Source organism: Delphinus delphis, chromosome 2 (genome assembly GCF_949987515.2).
Source record: "Delphinus delphis chromosome 2, mDelDel1.2, whole genome shotgun sequence".
Taxonomy (NCBI): domain Eukaryota; kingdom Metazoa; phylum Chordata; class Mammalia; order Artiodactyla; family Delphinidae; genus Delphinus; species Delphinus delphis.
In genome coordinates this window covers 111,041,302-111,056,280 of record NC_082684.1, presented here as the reverse complement: position 1 = coordinate 111,056,280, position 14,979 = coordinate 111,041,302, and the positions used below count along the sequence as shown (strand labels likewise).

Below are 14,979 nucleotides of genomic sequence, written 5' to 3'. Positions count from 1 at the left end.
CGTCCATGGACAGATAAATGGATGAAGAAGATGTGGTACATATATAAGATGGAATATTACTCAGCAATTGAAAAGAATAAAATACTGCCATTTGCAGCAACATGGATGGACCCAGAGATTATCATACTAAGTGAAGTAAGACAGACAAAGACAATTATCATATGATATCACTTATATGTGGAATCTAAAAAATGATACAAATGAACTTCCAAAACAGAAATAAACCCACAGACATAGAAAAAACTTATGGTTACCAAAGGGGAAAGAGGGGGGAGGGATAAATTAGGAGTCTGGGATTAACATATACACACGACTGAATATAAAATAGATAACCAATAAGGACCTACTGTATAGCACAGGAACTATATTCAATATTGGGTTGGCCAAAAAGTTCGTTTGGGGTTTTCTGTAAAATGTTATGGAAAAACCTAAATGAACTTTCTGGCCACCCAATATTTTGTAATAACCTATAAGGGAAAAGAATCTGAAAAGAAGAATTGAGCTGCACAGTGGAAGATGGCGGTGTGGGAAGACACGGAGTTCGCATCTTCCCACAACTAGGGTGCCTGCCAGATGCTGGTGGGGGACCTCAATGCCTAAGGAGACGGGAGGAACCCCTGAGTGACTGGGTAGGATGTGGGGGGAGTGAGGGGGAAGGAGAAGTGGAGGCCAGACAGGACCTGTGCCCCTGAGGGGTGGCTGGGAGGGGGTAGGGGTTCCCATGCCTGGAGGGACCCTTGGGGGCTTGGAGGATCGGGGTGAGCATGCCTAGCATTTCCCCTGTCCAATTGGTCCCTGGGAATCCTGAAGGGCTCCCAAACTGGTTACTCCACTCTCCAAGGCCCCCTCCAGGCCGCACTGGTCCTAGGGGCATAGAAGGGAAGTGCAGGGTGTGGTGCAAAAGAGGAGCGGCAGACGGAGGGGGAACCCTCCAGGACTGGAGGATCAGGGGAGGCATGGCAGCTGTTTCCCTCAAGCCCTGGGATGCCTGCTGAGCTCCCAGGTCTGGTCCTCCATTCTCTGAGGCCCCCTCTGGCTGTTGAGGTCCTAGGGACATAGGAGGGAAGGAATGGGGGAAGAAGAAGAGAGGCCAATGGGGTGGGGCCCTCAAGGATCAGAGGATGGGGAGAATGCACCTAGCGTTTCCCCCACCCACTCGGGCCCAGTGAGCCTGCTGGGGTCCTGGACCTGGTCCTAAGACCTCCAAAGCCAGGGGCACTCCTGGGCCCCTCCTGCTGTGTTGAGCCTAAGCCCCAACCCCAACCCCCAGGGCCTTTTCCAGTCCTAAGCATAGGCCACGCCCACCACCTAAACCCTGCCCCTGCCTAAGCCCCACCCCCCCACAGCCAAGGCCTTTTCTGGCTTTTTTTTTTCCTCCGCTTTTTTACTATTTAGATTCTGTTTTACCTTCCAGTTGTTGCTTCATCTATATATATATATTTTTTCTTTCTAATATATGTTAGTTTTCTAATCTTATTTTATTTTTTACTCTTTGTTATTGTTCTGCTCATTTTTTTTTCTTTTTCCTCTTTCTTTTTTTTTTCTTTTTATTTTGCCTCCCCACATGGCTTGCAGGATCTTGGTTCACAAGCTGGGGGTTGGGCCAGAGCTCCTGTGGTGGGAGCTCTGAGTCTGAACCACTGGACTAACAGAGAACCTCAGATCCCAGGGAATATTCATTGGAATGAGGTCTCCAGGAGGTCCTCATCTTGGTACCAAAACCCAGCTCTACCCAACAGCCTACAAACTCCAGTGCTGGAAGCCTCAGGTGAAACAACCAGAAAGACAGGAACACAATCCCACCCATCAAAAAAAAAAAAAAAAATTAAATGACAAAAAAAATATGTCACAGATAAAGGAGCAAGTCTTGTAGGATAAAAACCTACAAGAATAAATAAATGAAGAAGAAATAGGAAACCTACCTGAAAAAAGGATTCAGAGTAGTGATAGTAAACATGATCCAAAATCTCAGAAATAGAATGGAGGCACAGATTGAGAAAATACAAGAAATGTTTAACAAAGATCTAGAAGAACTAAAGAACAAACAAACCGAGATGAACAACACAATACTGAAATCAAAAATACACTAGAAGGGCTTCCCTGGTGGCACAGTGGTTGGGAGTCTGCCTGCTGATGTGGGGGACGCGGGTTCATGCCCCGGTCTGAGAGGGTCCCACGTGCTGCGGAGTGGCTGGGCCCATGAACCATGGCCGCTGGGCCTGCGTGTCCGGAGCCTGTGCTCTGCAACGGGAGGGGCCACAGCGGTGAGAGGCCCACATAACGCAAAAAAATAAAATAAAATAATACACTGGAAGGACTCAATAACAGCACAACCGAGGCAGAATAACGAATAAGTGAGCTGGAAGACAGAATGGTGGAATTCACTGCCCAAAACAAAATAAAGAAAAAAATGAAAAGAAGTGAAGACAGCTTAAGAGACCACTGGGACAACACTAAACGTACCAACATTTCAATTATAGGGCTCCCAGAAGAAGAATAGAAAAAGAAAGGGTCTGAGAAAATATTTAAAGAGATTATAGTGGAAAACTTCCCTAACATGGGAAAGGAAATAGTCACTCAAGTCCAGGAAGTGTAGAGAGTCCCATACAGGATAAATCCTAGGAGAAACACACCAAGACACATATTAATCAAACTAACAAAAATTAAATACAAAGAAAGCATATTAAAAGCAGCAAGGGAAAAGCAAAAAAATAACATACAAAGGAATCTCCATAAGGTTATCAACTGATTTTTCAACAGAAACTCTGAAGGTCAGAAAGGAGTGGGAGGATATACTTAGTGATGAAAGAGAAAAACCTACAACCAAGATTACTCTACCCAGCAAGGATCTCATTCAGATTCAATAGAGAAATCAAAAGCTTTTCAGACAAGCAAAAGCTAAGAGAATTCAGCACCACCAAATCAGTTTTACAACAAACGCTAAAGGAACTTCCCTAGGTGGTAAACACAAGAGAAGAAAAGGACCTGCAAAAACAAACCCAAAACAATTAAGAAAATGGTAATAAGAACATACATATTGATAATAACCTTGAATGTAAATGGATTAAATGCTCCAAACAAAAGACACAGGCTGGCTGACTGGATACAAAAACAAGACCCATATATATGCTGTCTACAAGAAACCCACTTCAGACCTAGGGACACATACACTGAAAGTGAGGGAATGGAAAAAGATATCCTATGCAAATGGAAATCAAAAGAAAGCTGGAATAGCAATACTGGTATCAGATAAAACAGACTTTAAAATAAAGAGTGCTACAAGAGGTAAGGAGGATACTACATAATGATCAAGGGATCACTCCCAGAAGATATAACAATTATAAATATTTATGCACCCAAGTTAGGAGAATGCCAATTCATAAGGCAAATGCTAACAACTATAAAAGGGGAAATTGACAGTAACACAATAATAGTAGGCGACTTTAACACCCCACTTACACCAATGGATAGATCATCCAAACAGAAATTAAATAAGGAAACACAAGCTTTAAATGACACAATAGACCAGATAGATTTAATTTATATTTATAGGACATTCCACCCATAAGTGGCAGAATACACTTTCTTCTCAAGTGCACATGGAACATGTTCCAGGATAGATCACATCTTGGGTCACAAATCAAGCCTCGGAAAATTTAAGAAAATTGAAATCATATCAAGCATTTTTTCTGACCACAACGCTATGAGATTGGAAATCAATTACAGGAAAAAAACTGTAAAAAACACAAATACATGGAGACTAAACAGTGCACTACTAAATAACCAAGAGATCACTGAAAAAATCAAAGAAGAGATTTAAAAATACATAGAAACAAGTGACAATGAAAACATGATGACCCAAAACCTATGGGATGCCGCAAAAGCAGTTCAAAGAGGGAAGTTTATAGCAATTCAATCTCACCTCAAGAAACAAGAAAAACTCAAATAAACAATCTAACCTTACACCTAAAGCAACAAGAGAAAGATGAACAAAGAAAACCCAAAGTCAGTAGAAGGAAAGAAATCATAAAGATCAGAGCAGAAATGAATGAAATAGAAATGAAGAAAACAATAGCAAAGATCAATAAAACTACAAGTTTGTTCTTTGAGAAGATAAACAAAATTGATAAACCTTTAGTCAGACTCAACAAGAAAAAAAGGGAGAGGTTGCAAATCAGTAAAATTAGAAATGAAAAAGGAGAAATCACAACTGACACCACAGAAATACAAGGGATTATAAGAGACTACTACAAACAACTATATGCCAATAAAACAGACAATCACAAAGAAATGGACAAATTCTTGGAAAGGTAAAATTTCCCAAAACTGAACCAGGAAGAATTAGAAATATAAACAGACCTATCACAAGTAATGAAATTGAAACTGTAATTTAAAATTTTCCAACAAACAAAAGTCCAGGACAAGATGGCTTCACAGGTGAATTCTATCAAACATTTAGAGAAGAGCTAACACCTACCTTTCTCAAACTCTTCCAAAAAACTGCAGAGGGAGGAACACTCCCTAATTCATTCTATGAAGCCACCATCACCCTGATACCAAAACCAGACAAAAATATCACAGACCAATATCACTGATGAACATAGATGCAAAAATCTGAACAAAATACTAGCAAACAGAATCCAGCAACACATTAAAAGGATCATACACCATGATCAAGTGGGATTTACCCCAGGAATGCAAGAATTCTTCAATATATACTAATCAATCAATGTGATACACCATATTGACAAATTAAGGAATAAAAACCATATGATCATCTCAATAGATGCAGTAAAAGCTTTTGACAAAATCCAACACCAATTTATGATAAAAACTCTACAGGAAATGGGCATAGACAGAACCTACCTCAACATAATAAAGGCCATATATGACAAACCCACAGCACACATCATACTCAATGGTGAAAAATTGAAAGCATTTCCACTAAGATCAAGAACAAGACAAGGATGTCCACTCTCGCCACTCTTATTCAACATAGTTTTGGAAGGCCTAGCCATGGTAATCAGAGAATAAGAAATAAAAAGTATACAAATTGGAAAAGAATAAGTAAAACTGTCACTGTTTGCAGATGACATGATACTATACACAGAAATTCCTAAAGATGCTACTAGAAAACTACCAGAGCTAATCAGTGAATTTGATAAGGTTGCAGGATACAAAATTAAGGCACAGAAATCTCTGGCATTCCTATACACTAACAATGAAAAATCAGAGAAATTAAGGAAACAATCCCATTTACCATGGCAACAAAAAGAATAAAATAACTAGGAATAAACCTACCTAAGAAGGAAAAAGACTTATACTCAGAAAACTATAAAACACTGATGGAAGAAATCAAAGATAACATAAACAAATGGAGAAATATACCATGTTCGTGGATTGGAAGAATCAATATTGTGAAAATGACTATACTACCCAAAGCAATCTACAGATTCAGTGCAATCCCTATCAAACTACCAATGGCATCCTTCACAGAATTAGAACAAAAAACTTTGCAATTTGTATGGAAACACAAAAGACCCTGAATAGCCAAAGCAATCCTGAGAAAGAAAAATGGAGGTGGAGGAATCAGGCTCCCCAACTTCAAACTATACTACAAAGCTACAGTAATCAAAACAGTATGATACTGGCACAAAAGCAGAAATATAGATCAATGGTACAGGATAGAAACCCCAGAGATAAACCCACTCACCTGTGGTCACCTAATCTATGACAAAGGAGGCAAGAACATACAATGGAGAAAAGGCAGCCTCTTCAATAAGTGGTGCTGGGAAAACTGGACAGCTACATGTAAAAGGATGAAATTAGAACACTCCCTAACACCATACAGAAAAATAAACTCAAAATGGATTAAAGACCTAAATGTAAGGCCAGATACTATAAAACTCTTAGAGGAAAACATAGGAAAAACACTCTTTGACATAAACCACAGCAAGATCTTTTTTAACCCACCTCCTAGAGTAATGAAAATAAAAACAAAAATAAACAAATGGACCTAATTAAAAGCTATTGCACAGCAAAGGAAACCGTAAACAAGAGGAAAAGATAACCCTAGAATGTGAGAAAATATTTGCAAATGAAGCAATGGACAAATGTATAATCTCCAAAATATACAAACAGCTCATGCAGCTCAATACCAAAAAAACAAACAACCCAATTAAAAAATGGGCAGAAGATCTAAATAGACATTTCACCAAAGAAAACATACAGATGGCCAAGAGGCACATGAACAGATGCTCAACATCACTAATTATTAGAGAAATGCAATTCAAAACTACAGTGAAGTATCACCTCACACTGGTCAGAATGGCCATCATCAAAAAATCTACAAACAGTAAACGCTGGAGAGGGTGTGGAGAAAAGGGAACCCTCTTGCACTGTTGGTAGGAATGTAAGTTGATAGAGCCACTATGGAGAACAGTATGGGGGTTCCTTAAAAAACTAAAAGTAGAACTACCATATGACCCAGCAATCCCACTACTGGGCATATACCCTGAGAAAACCATAATTCAAAAGGACACATGTATCCCAATGTTCACTGCAGCACAATTTACAATAGCCAGGACATGGAAACAACCTAAATGTCCAACGACAGATGAATGGATAAGGAAGATGTGGTACATATATACAATGAAATATTACTCAGCCATAAAAATGGAAAGTGACTGGATCATTTGTAGAGATGTGGATGGACCTAGAGTCTGTCATACAGAGAGAAATAAGCCAGAAAGAGAAAAACAAATATCATATATTAATGCATATATGTGGAATCTAGAAAAATGTTAGAGATGAAATTATTTGTAGGGTAGGGATTGAGACGTAGATGTAGAGAACAGACATGTGGACACCGAGGGGGAAGAGGAGGGTGGGACAAATTGGGAGATTAGGTTTGACATAAATACACTACCATGTGTAAAATAGACAGCTAGTGGGAACCTGCTGTATAGCACAGGGAGCTCAGCTCGGTGCTCTGTGACAACCTAGATGGGTGGGTTAGGAAGGGTGGGAGGGAGGTCCAAGAGGGAGGGGATATAGATATACATATAGCTGATTCATTTCATTGTACAGCAGAAACTAACACAACATTGTAAAGCAATTTTACTCCAATAAATAAATAAATAAGAATAACTGTATCTCTTTGCTGTACATCTGAAACTAACACAACATTGTAAGTCAACTATACTTCAATAAATACACACACACCAAGGAAGGGAATGGGTAGAGAATTGTTGGTCAGTTTCAGGGGCAGTTTCTGTTCCTCCCTATGGTCTGCAGGATTCTGAATGATGGCAAAGCCTACACCCATAATCAATGGTTCACCAAACATAATTTTGAAGGGTAATGATGATATTACCCAGGATACTCAAAAGGCATAATCAAATCAAAACTGCTGCCTTCTCCCTACTTTACTCTTAATAAAATCCAATAGTGAAAGTTAATGTTGCCAAGTCCCTGCCCAGAAAATCCAGTTTTTGCAATTATCCAAGATAATAAAATTGTCTCAGCTGAAACCAAGACCTTGTCTGTAAGGGCTGCTCCACGTTTGCAGCTGAAAGAGTGACAGCAGGCACTAAAATGGAAGGTATATGAGAGCACCACACTGAGGGGGAGGGGGCATCATGATCCAAGGTCAGGCCAAGGCCAAGTCATCAATTTGACCAAGTCACCAACTTCTTGGCTTCTGTTACAACATCTATAAAATGGGGTTACTGAGCCTAACTTGCTGTGAGGAGGAGGGGTGGAGGAGATGAAGGTTGAAGTCCTTTCAAAGAAAAGGAAGGAAAGGAGAGAAGGAGGGAGGAAGTGAGGGAGGGTAGACTGTATTATTTCCAGGAAGACATGTGTACTGAAATTAGCCTTGTGTCTCCAGTGTTAGAATTTCTTTAGAAAGATCAAGGTCATACACAGGAACTGTGAGTGAGTGTGGGAATAAGGCTGAGGACAGGGAATGTTGTTCGGATGCAGGTGTCATAGTAACAAGGGCCCCTGGGTTCTTTTAAGCCAGTGCACTCACCATAGTGTGGAATGATGCTCCAGGCCATGGCAGATGCATAGATGCCTCCAGTCATCCAGAAGATGCCTAACCAACTGAGATGCTCTCCTCGTTTCTCCCGGGACAAGAATTCAGAAAAATAGGCAAAAACAATGGGCAGAGAACCCCCAATACTGCAGAGAGAAAATGCCAGAAAGTAAGAACCAAGTCAGACACTAAAAATGGTCATAGCAGGAACCCAATTGCCTTGTTCCACCCTTAGGCTCAGTGGTGAAATAACCCAGTGAATTCGAAAGACCGGCCAAGGCAGTGTCAGATTATTTTGACCTTATGACTGACTTTACAACCTAACCCCTTTCTAAGGTTCAACTTTAACACAGTATCTTGGAAGTCAAACAAAAACTCAGTTCAAAGTTTTCTGGAGGTACTACTCAGAGTCAGGGTATCAGGATGGATGGACCACTGGTCCTGGGGTTGGTGTGGGGGGAGGTCCAGCTGAACCTCTGTAATTACGCACCCTATGCCTGAGATGAGTCTGCAGAAGAGGAAGGCTCCATATCCCTGTACGAAGGAAGAGAGGGAGGCGAAGGAGGCGTTGACGGCCAGGGACATGCTGAGAACTCGCTTCCTCCCCAGCTTATCAGCCAGGCCCCCCAGGATGAAGGCTCCCCCCATCATTCCTAGGTAGACTATCAGCCCTGTGAGGAGGAGAAAGAGAGAGGAGAGGGTGGAGAGAGAATACAAGCGATTAGAGACCATGCAACATTTTAGAAAATCTGATGCCCATTTTAATGCATCCTAGAAATTCTGTGTCACAGACATAAAAGGTGGAATGTGACAGATGTTGGTGGCCAATTAGAAATGTTGGACAAATGTGACTTCTTAGGAATGGTATTCAAAAAATAATAGTCTCACCAGGTTTACATATATGTATACATACTAAAATAGATCAACCATAGCTGAGTTTGATGTATCTTTTTTCAGATGCATAATCTTCAGATGAGGGAAATTCTGTCATTTTATTTTTAAGCAAAAAAACAGTTGGTGGGCTTCCCTCGTGGCGCAGTGGTTGAGAATCTGCCTGCCAATGCAGGGGACACGGGTTCGAGCCCTGGTCTGGAAAGATCTCACATGCCGCGGAGGAACTGGGCCTGTGAGCCACAACTACTGAGCCTGCGCGTCTGGAGCTTGTGCTCTGCAATAAGAAAGGCCGCAACAGTGAGAGGCCCGCGCACCACGTTGAAGAGTGGCCCCTGCTCGCCACAACTAGAGAAAGCCCTCGCACAGAAACGAAGACCCAACACAGCCAAAAATAAATAAATAAATAAAAATTAAAAAAAAAAAAAAGTGTTGGTGCTACAAAAGTCCTTGTGGGGTTATGTTTAGAGAAATTTTCCAGGGAAAATTGTGGCCAAGCAGGTATGGGGAGCAATGGGAAGGAAAAACATGGTGCAAGTGAAAACAGCAATTCCCAACAAGACAGTTTATTTTATTAAACACCCAAGAAGGACCTTTTCCAAGCCACAGCCAACGTTCAGATGTCTTAGGGGAATGTGGAAGAGAGTAGCAATGAGCTATCCTTTCTTCAACACATGTAACTACTATGTGCCTTGTAATAGAATCAGTTAATTTATGATATCATTTAAATACAGTGTTGTACACACATTTATGGAATTCCAATGAAGCCAGCAAGCATCCTCATAGAGGTGGCAAATCTCCCGAAGCACATGGATAATTCTTTCCTACTAAATATTGAGTACTTACTAATTATCAACGACTGTGCTAGTACATCATTTACTAAACCCAAGAAGCAAATTTTGGAGAATGTCTTTCATGCAGTGGAAATACTGAATACAAATTAGGTAAGTGTTCTTTTGCTCAGCCTTGACTGTAAATCAAACGAAGAACATCATTTGTCTTTCACAGAAAGGAAGCTTCTCCTGACCTGCGGATGCTTTATGTATGCAGATGTGTGCTGGGAAGGGCCCATGTAAAGCAAAGAGCTTCATTAGCTGGTTAATCAACTGGCAGGTAGGTCCCCAGAAGGAGCAATTCAACTATGCTCTGCTTTATCTTCCCAGTGGCAGATTTCCTTCTTTTATTATTTTTATTCCATGAGATGAAAAGAAATGATAACTTTGGTGTTGTCAATGGTTTTCACTAACTAGGATTCCCTTCCCTCATGTGAATTGTAACTTTTCACCTCTACATCACTCAAAGTCATGAAATATGTTATTTCCTTTTTCTTTTCCGTATATGTCACTTCATGAAATATGCCTGAGTCTATAAGCATTCATTAAATGCCTCTTATTAGGTAAGTGCTATTTTTGTTAATGGGGACACAGCAGGGTACAAACACATGAAAATCCCTGCCTTCATGGCACTTACATTCTAGTTGGGGAAAAGAGATTATAAATGAGTAAAAGATACAGTAAGTGGGATGCTGATAAGTGTTATAGAGAAAAGGAGAGTCAGGGTGGGAGGTGACAGTTCTAAATAAGATGGTTCAGGAAGCCCTCAGGGAAATGGGACATTTTGGCAAAGATCTGCAGGGAGTCAAACATGGGGATGTCTCGGGGAAATTGCTGGACCTGTGCTCCTAGACACAAGGTTTCTCTCCATTACAATTTTACCAGTTTCTCAGCCCATAGCTCAGGAAATGCAGTGAGCAATTTCCCACTGTATTAGGTCACTGACACTTGTGTTTGAGAAAATGAGTCAAGACTTGCAAACCCAACTCAGACCTGGGTCATGCTGTACTGTAATAACGTCTGGGTTAGTCTTCCTGTTAGACTGTGAGTTTATCTGCCTGATCCAGCCCTGACTGGCCAAGGGCTTTCAGCATCTGGTTCCCAGCAGACTTAATCCTGCCCGGTTCTTAGCCATCAGGTGTTAAGTGGGATTGCCTTACTCACTGATGAGGGTGTCTTAAAACCATCATGACCTATCTCCAGCAAGAATGAATTCGGTCAGGTGCTTGGGTGAGCCTCAGGCTGTAGCTTCCCTATTATTCTCACCAAGTGGTTCTAGTTTGCAAGACTGGCTTTGTGTTTGGTCCCCATGCTAGTTTCCTACCAGCATCTGATGCCCCAACCAATTGGAAAAGTCCCAAACCCTGTGTGTGTCCACCCAGGCTTTCCCCAGGAAAGAACTGGGTTCTACTTCCTCAGACTTAGACAACCCACCTAACACCTTGACCACAGCCAAGAGCCCCACATCTGAGATGCCCTGCCCTTCCTCCCCACTCCCAGTTAGACCCCTGGGAGCTCACCACCAGTCCAGTTCACACTGGAGTTTCACACAATTCCTTATACTTGGTAATTCAGACTTCTAGACCAGAGCAGAGAGGGAACTTTTTTCTCCAGTTAGGTCTGTTAGGCTTCCAACATTTTTTGGCCTCAGTTTAGTGCAACTCCCCGCCAAGAATTTCCAACATCCCATTCAGCCAACAGAAAACTTGTGTTTCTCTCATGATACTTGGTCAGTAAACATTTGGAATAAAAAAATATATATATTGAAAGCGAAGAAGGAAGAAGGGGGAAAAGGGAGGGAGGAGGGAAGTCCCACCCAAATTGCAGCTCCATGAGCAAAATAGATGCTATGGTTGCTTTAAGCCACTGAGTTATACAGCAATAAATAATGGGACAGTAAGTGCCGAACAAACTTAAGGAGTCTAATATATCATATAATAGCAGCAAAACGGCAAACATGGGGTGAGTACTAGCCACTAGACAGGCTCTGTGACAAGCATTTCACAGGCATTGTTGATCCCCTCTCATGTTTACAACAATCCAGTGAGGGAGATACTGTTATTATCCTTATTTTATACAGGAGGAAACTGATCCACAGAGAGATAAAGTAGCTCCCCAGTGTCAACAACTGATGGAAATATCAAGATTTGGGACCAGTACTTCTGACCTCATAGTCCTGCTTCAACTACTATATTTCACTGCTCTTTATGGATAAGCATTGGTCAGACTTCGTAGCTCTGCATCAGTTCATTCTTTCTTCATTGGCTCGTCCCCAGGATGGCCTGCTCAGTGGGGCATGGTTCTTTCCATTCAAGGAGATAAACCACAAAATCCGTGATTATCTCCTGGTGAGAAACAGTGCTCCAATAAAGGTATATGTCAGGTATTTTAAAATCACAGAGGAGGAGCACAGCCTGGATACACCTCACACAACATGGGAAGGCTTCCAAGAGAAAGACATTGAGCTGTTGTTGAAGGACACATAGAAGTCAGCCAGGTCTCCATCTTGGTGACGGGGGTGTATCGCAGGCAGCAGCAGACAGCACGTGCAAAGACAGGGAGGCTGAAAGAACAACTGATGTGTTTGGGCAACTACCTGCAAGTAGTTCAGTGTGAGTAGAACACAGTACTCGTGGGACACCTGGTGAGGGATTGGGGCTGGAGGTTAGGACAGAGGCCAGATCATAAATGGCTCAGAAGTTGTGTGTGCATGTATGTATGTGTGTGTGTGTGAGAGAGAGAGAGAGAGAGAGGGAGCACATGCATGCACATGTATGAGTGCGTGCACATGTGGTGTTTGCATGCCTATATGTGGGCCTACAAATTGGGGGGAAGAGAAGATAAGAATCAGAGGAATGGTCAGGACATTTGCTAAGAACCAATCTGCACGCCCCATACCCTGGTCCCACCCCAGAGAAAAACACTAGCGTCCAATAAATGTTCTATTTTTTTCTTACTTCAATAAAGCTATCTTCAGCACTTCTCGAATTTCACTATGTACAAAAATCATGGAGGTATCTTTTCAAAATCAGATTCTGATTCTCCAGTTTGGTAGGTCTGAGTTGGGGCCTGAGAGTCCACATTTCTAGCAAGACTTGTGCTGCTGGTCCACAGACCATACTCTGAGTGGCAAGAGGCTAGAGCACACCCAGCTTCAGGACAAGACAGGGAGGGGAAGTGGTAAGAATCCTGACTTTGGAACCCAAAGATCTCATTCACTGGTTGTATAATTTGGGAGAAAATCCTCTCACCCTGTAAGGGCCTGACCTTCACATCTGTAAACTGATCATTGAGAGAGCTAATCTCCAAGCTGCCTTCCCATTTGTTTGTTTCTAAAAAGTATAAATCATGAAGGATGAAATTCTGTGGAATTTCTGAGGAAGAAGATTGTCAGACTAAAAAAACAAACCCAGACACAGATGCTTGATTAAACTTTCGTGATAGTCACACAAGACATGTTTATGGATCAGATGTGGCCCTAAGTGGCTTCTGGGCCACCAGTCTGCAATCCCAGCAGTGAACATTGTGCCAGTTATTGAGCTGTTATCTCTCAGCTCCAAAGCCATCCTTCTAGCCCCTAGTTTGTCCACAAACTAATACAAGTACTTTGCAGGCTGCTCCCTGCTAGGCCCTGCCAGTAGGGGGCACTAGAGAGAGGCTTCAAGGAGGGGGCCTCTGCTTTTTGCTCCTGTCGTTTCACCTGCGCAACACTTTTTCTCTCTGGCCGCAGCAATTCCCTTCCACAGCAGCAGCAGCTGAATCCAAAAAGCAGAACCAGACACATCCCGCCTCCCCTCCCCTCCCCTTCCAGAGCAGCACCAGCCAGCCTGGGCCCTCTCTCCAGAGATCTGAGCTGGCTCCATAGGGCCCCCTTTCCCTGAGCTTCTAAGTTATCATAATTCTAATTTATTCCCCCAGGTCCTAAGGGTGCAGCTGCTCCTTGCCTTCACTACCTCAGTATACTTTTTACAAACATTTCACTTACCCAGTTAATAATTTTTTACATTAAATTCTCTCTGTTCCAATAATTGCCATGATTTCTGTCTCCTGACTACATCCTGACTGATCCAGACACATAAGCAAATGGATGAATCTTAGAGATTAGACATTGAGTTCAATCCCTTAGCTGTACTGGATGAGGAGACTGAACATCAGAGAAGGTCAGGGACTCTCTCGGAAGCTCTCTGCTGGCCCGGGATCGGCTGGCACTACACTCTGGTCTCCTAGCTCCAGGCCGGGTGCTTTTGCTACCAAACCTCACTGTCCAAGGCAAAGGAAGAACTAGAAAGAACAAGAAGGGCTTCTCAAAATGCTGTCGTAGGGGGATCAGAATATGCGGCCTCCAAATGTGCCGCTTTGATATAAGGATTATTTTGAGCTGAAGACAGTTAGAAAGAGCAGACCCCAAAATAAAGCTCTGCCGTCCCTCACATTTGCCTAAAAGCAGGCTTAGACTCTAAATCACCAGAGACTCTTATCAACATAGTGCTGCACAAAAAGGAATCTACATAACAAACCTCACTAAAGCAACTCTGTATTAGTTTGCCCCACAGATTGATTTACCTTCCCACAGTTTGCCACTCTAGGAAGCCTAAAATCCTGTTAGTTTGTCTTGTCACTTCTCTACAAATGTATTGTTCTTTGTGAAGATGCTATCTAAGCCCAGATTCTAACCATCCTTAGAGTTACTCACAAGTATATGCACTGTGCATGGCAATAAAGTCTGTTTGTTTTTCTCTTGTTAATCTGTCTTTTGTCAGTTTAATTCAAAGGGTCCCCAGCCACCAAACCTAGAAGGATAGAGGGAAAAAGTTTTTCCTCCCCTGTACTGTTTTGGGACGCCATGAAAAGGAAGAATGGAAGAAAGATGAGCCTATCCAAGGAAAATTACTTCAGCATGAAGCTGATAAGGGACTAGTTAGAAAGCTAGGAAGTCTACCCTCCTTCAATGCTATTCAACAAGCTCAGTGGCATCTTGAGGCAATGTCCCCCCTAATAACACCAAGGTTTTTGAGGTAGTTAAAAACCATGATTTAGAGTCTAAGCCTGCTTTTAGGCAAATGTGGGGTAGGGCAGAGAGTTTTTTTTTTTTTTTAAGTCTGCTCTTTCTCAACTGTCTTCAGCTCAAAATAATCCTTATATCAAAGTGGCCCATTTGGAGGCCACATGTTCTGACCCCCTATGACAGCATTTTGAAAAGCTCTTCTTGTTCTA

The 14,979-nt window shown here is 42.0% G+C and overlaps 1 protein-coding gene across 1 annotated transcript in view; it reads right to left on the bottom strand.

Annotated features, from left to right (window-relative positions):
- SV2B (synaptic vesicle glycoprotein 2B) overlaps positions 1-14,979 on the bottom strand; it is a 79,503-nt gene that overhangs the window by 42,132 nt on the left and 22,392 nt on the right. The window contains exons 2-3 of the mRNA XM_060005477.1: positions 8,532-8,712; positions 8,036-8,187 (exon numbers count right to left, since the gene is read on the bottom strand). Of these exons, the coding sequence (XP_059861460.1) occupies positions 8,036-8,187; positions 8,532-8,712 (333 nt within the window). The remainder of the gene's footprint in view (positions 1-8,035; positions 8,188-8,531; positions 8,713-14,979) is intronic.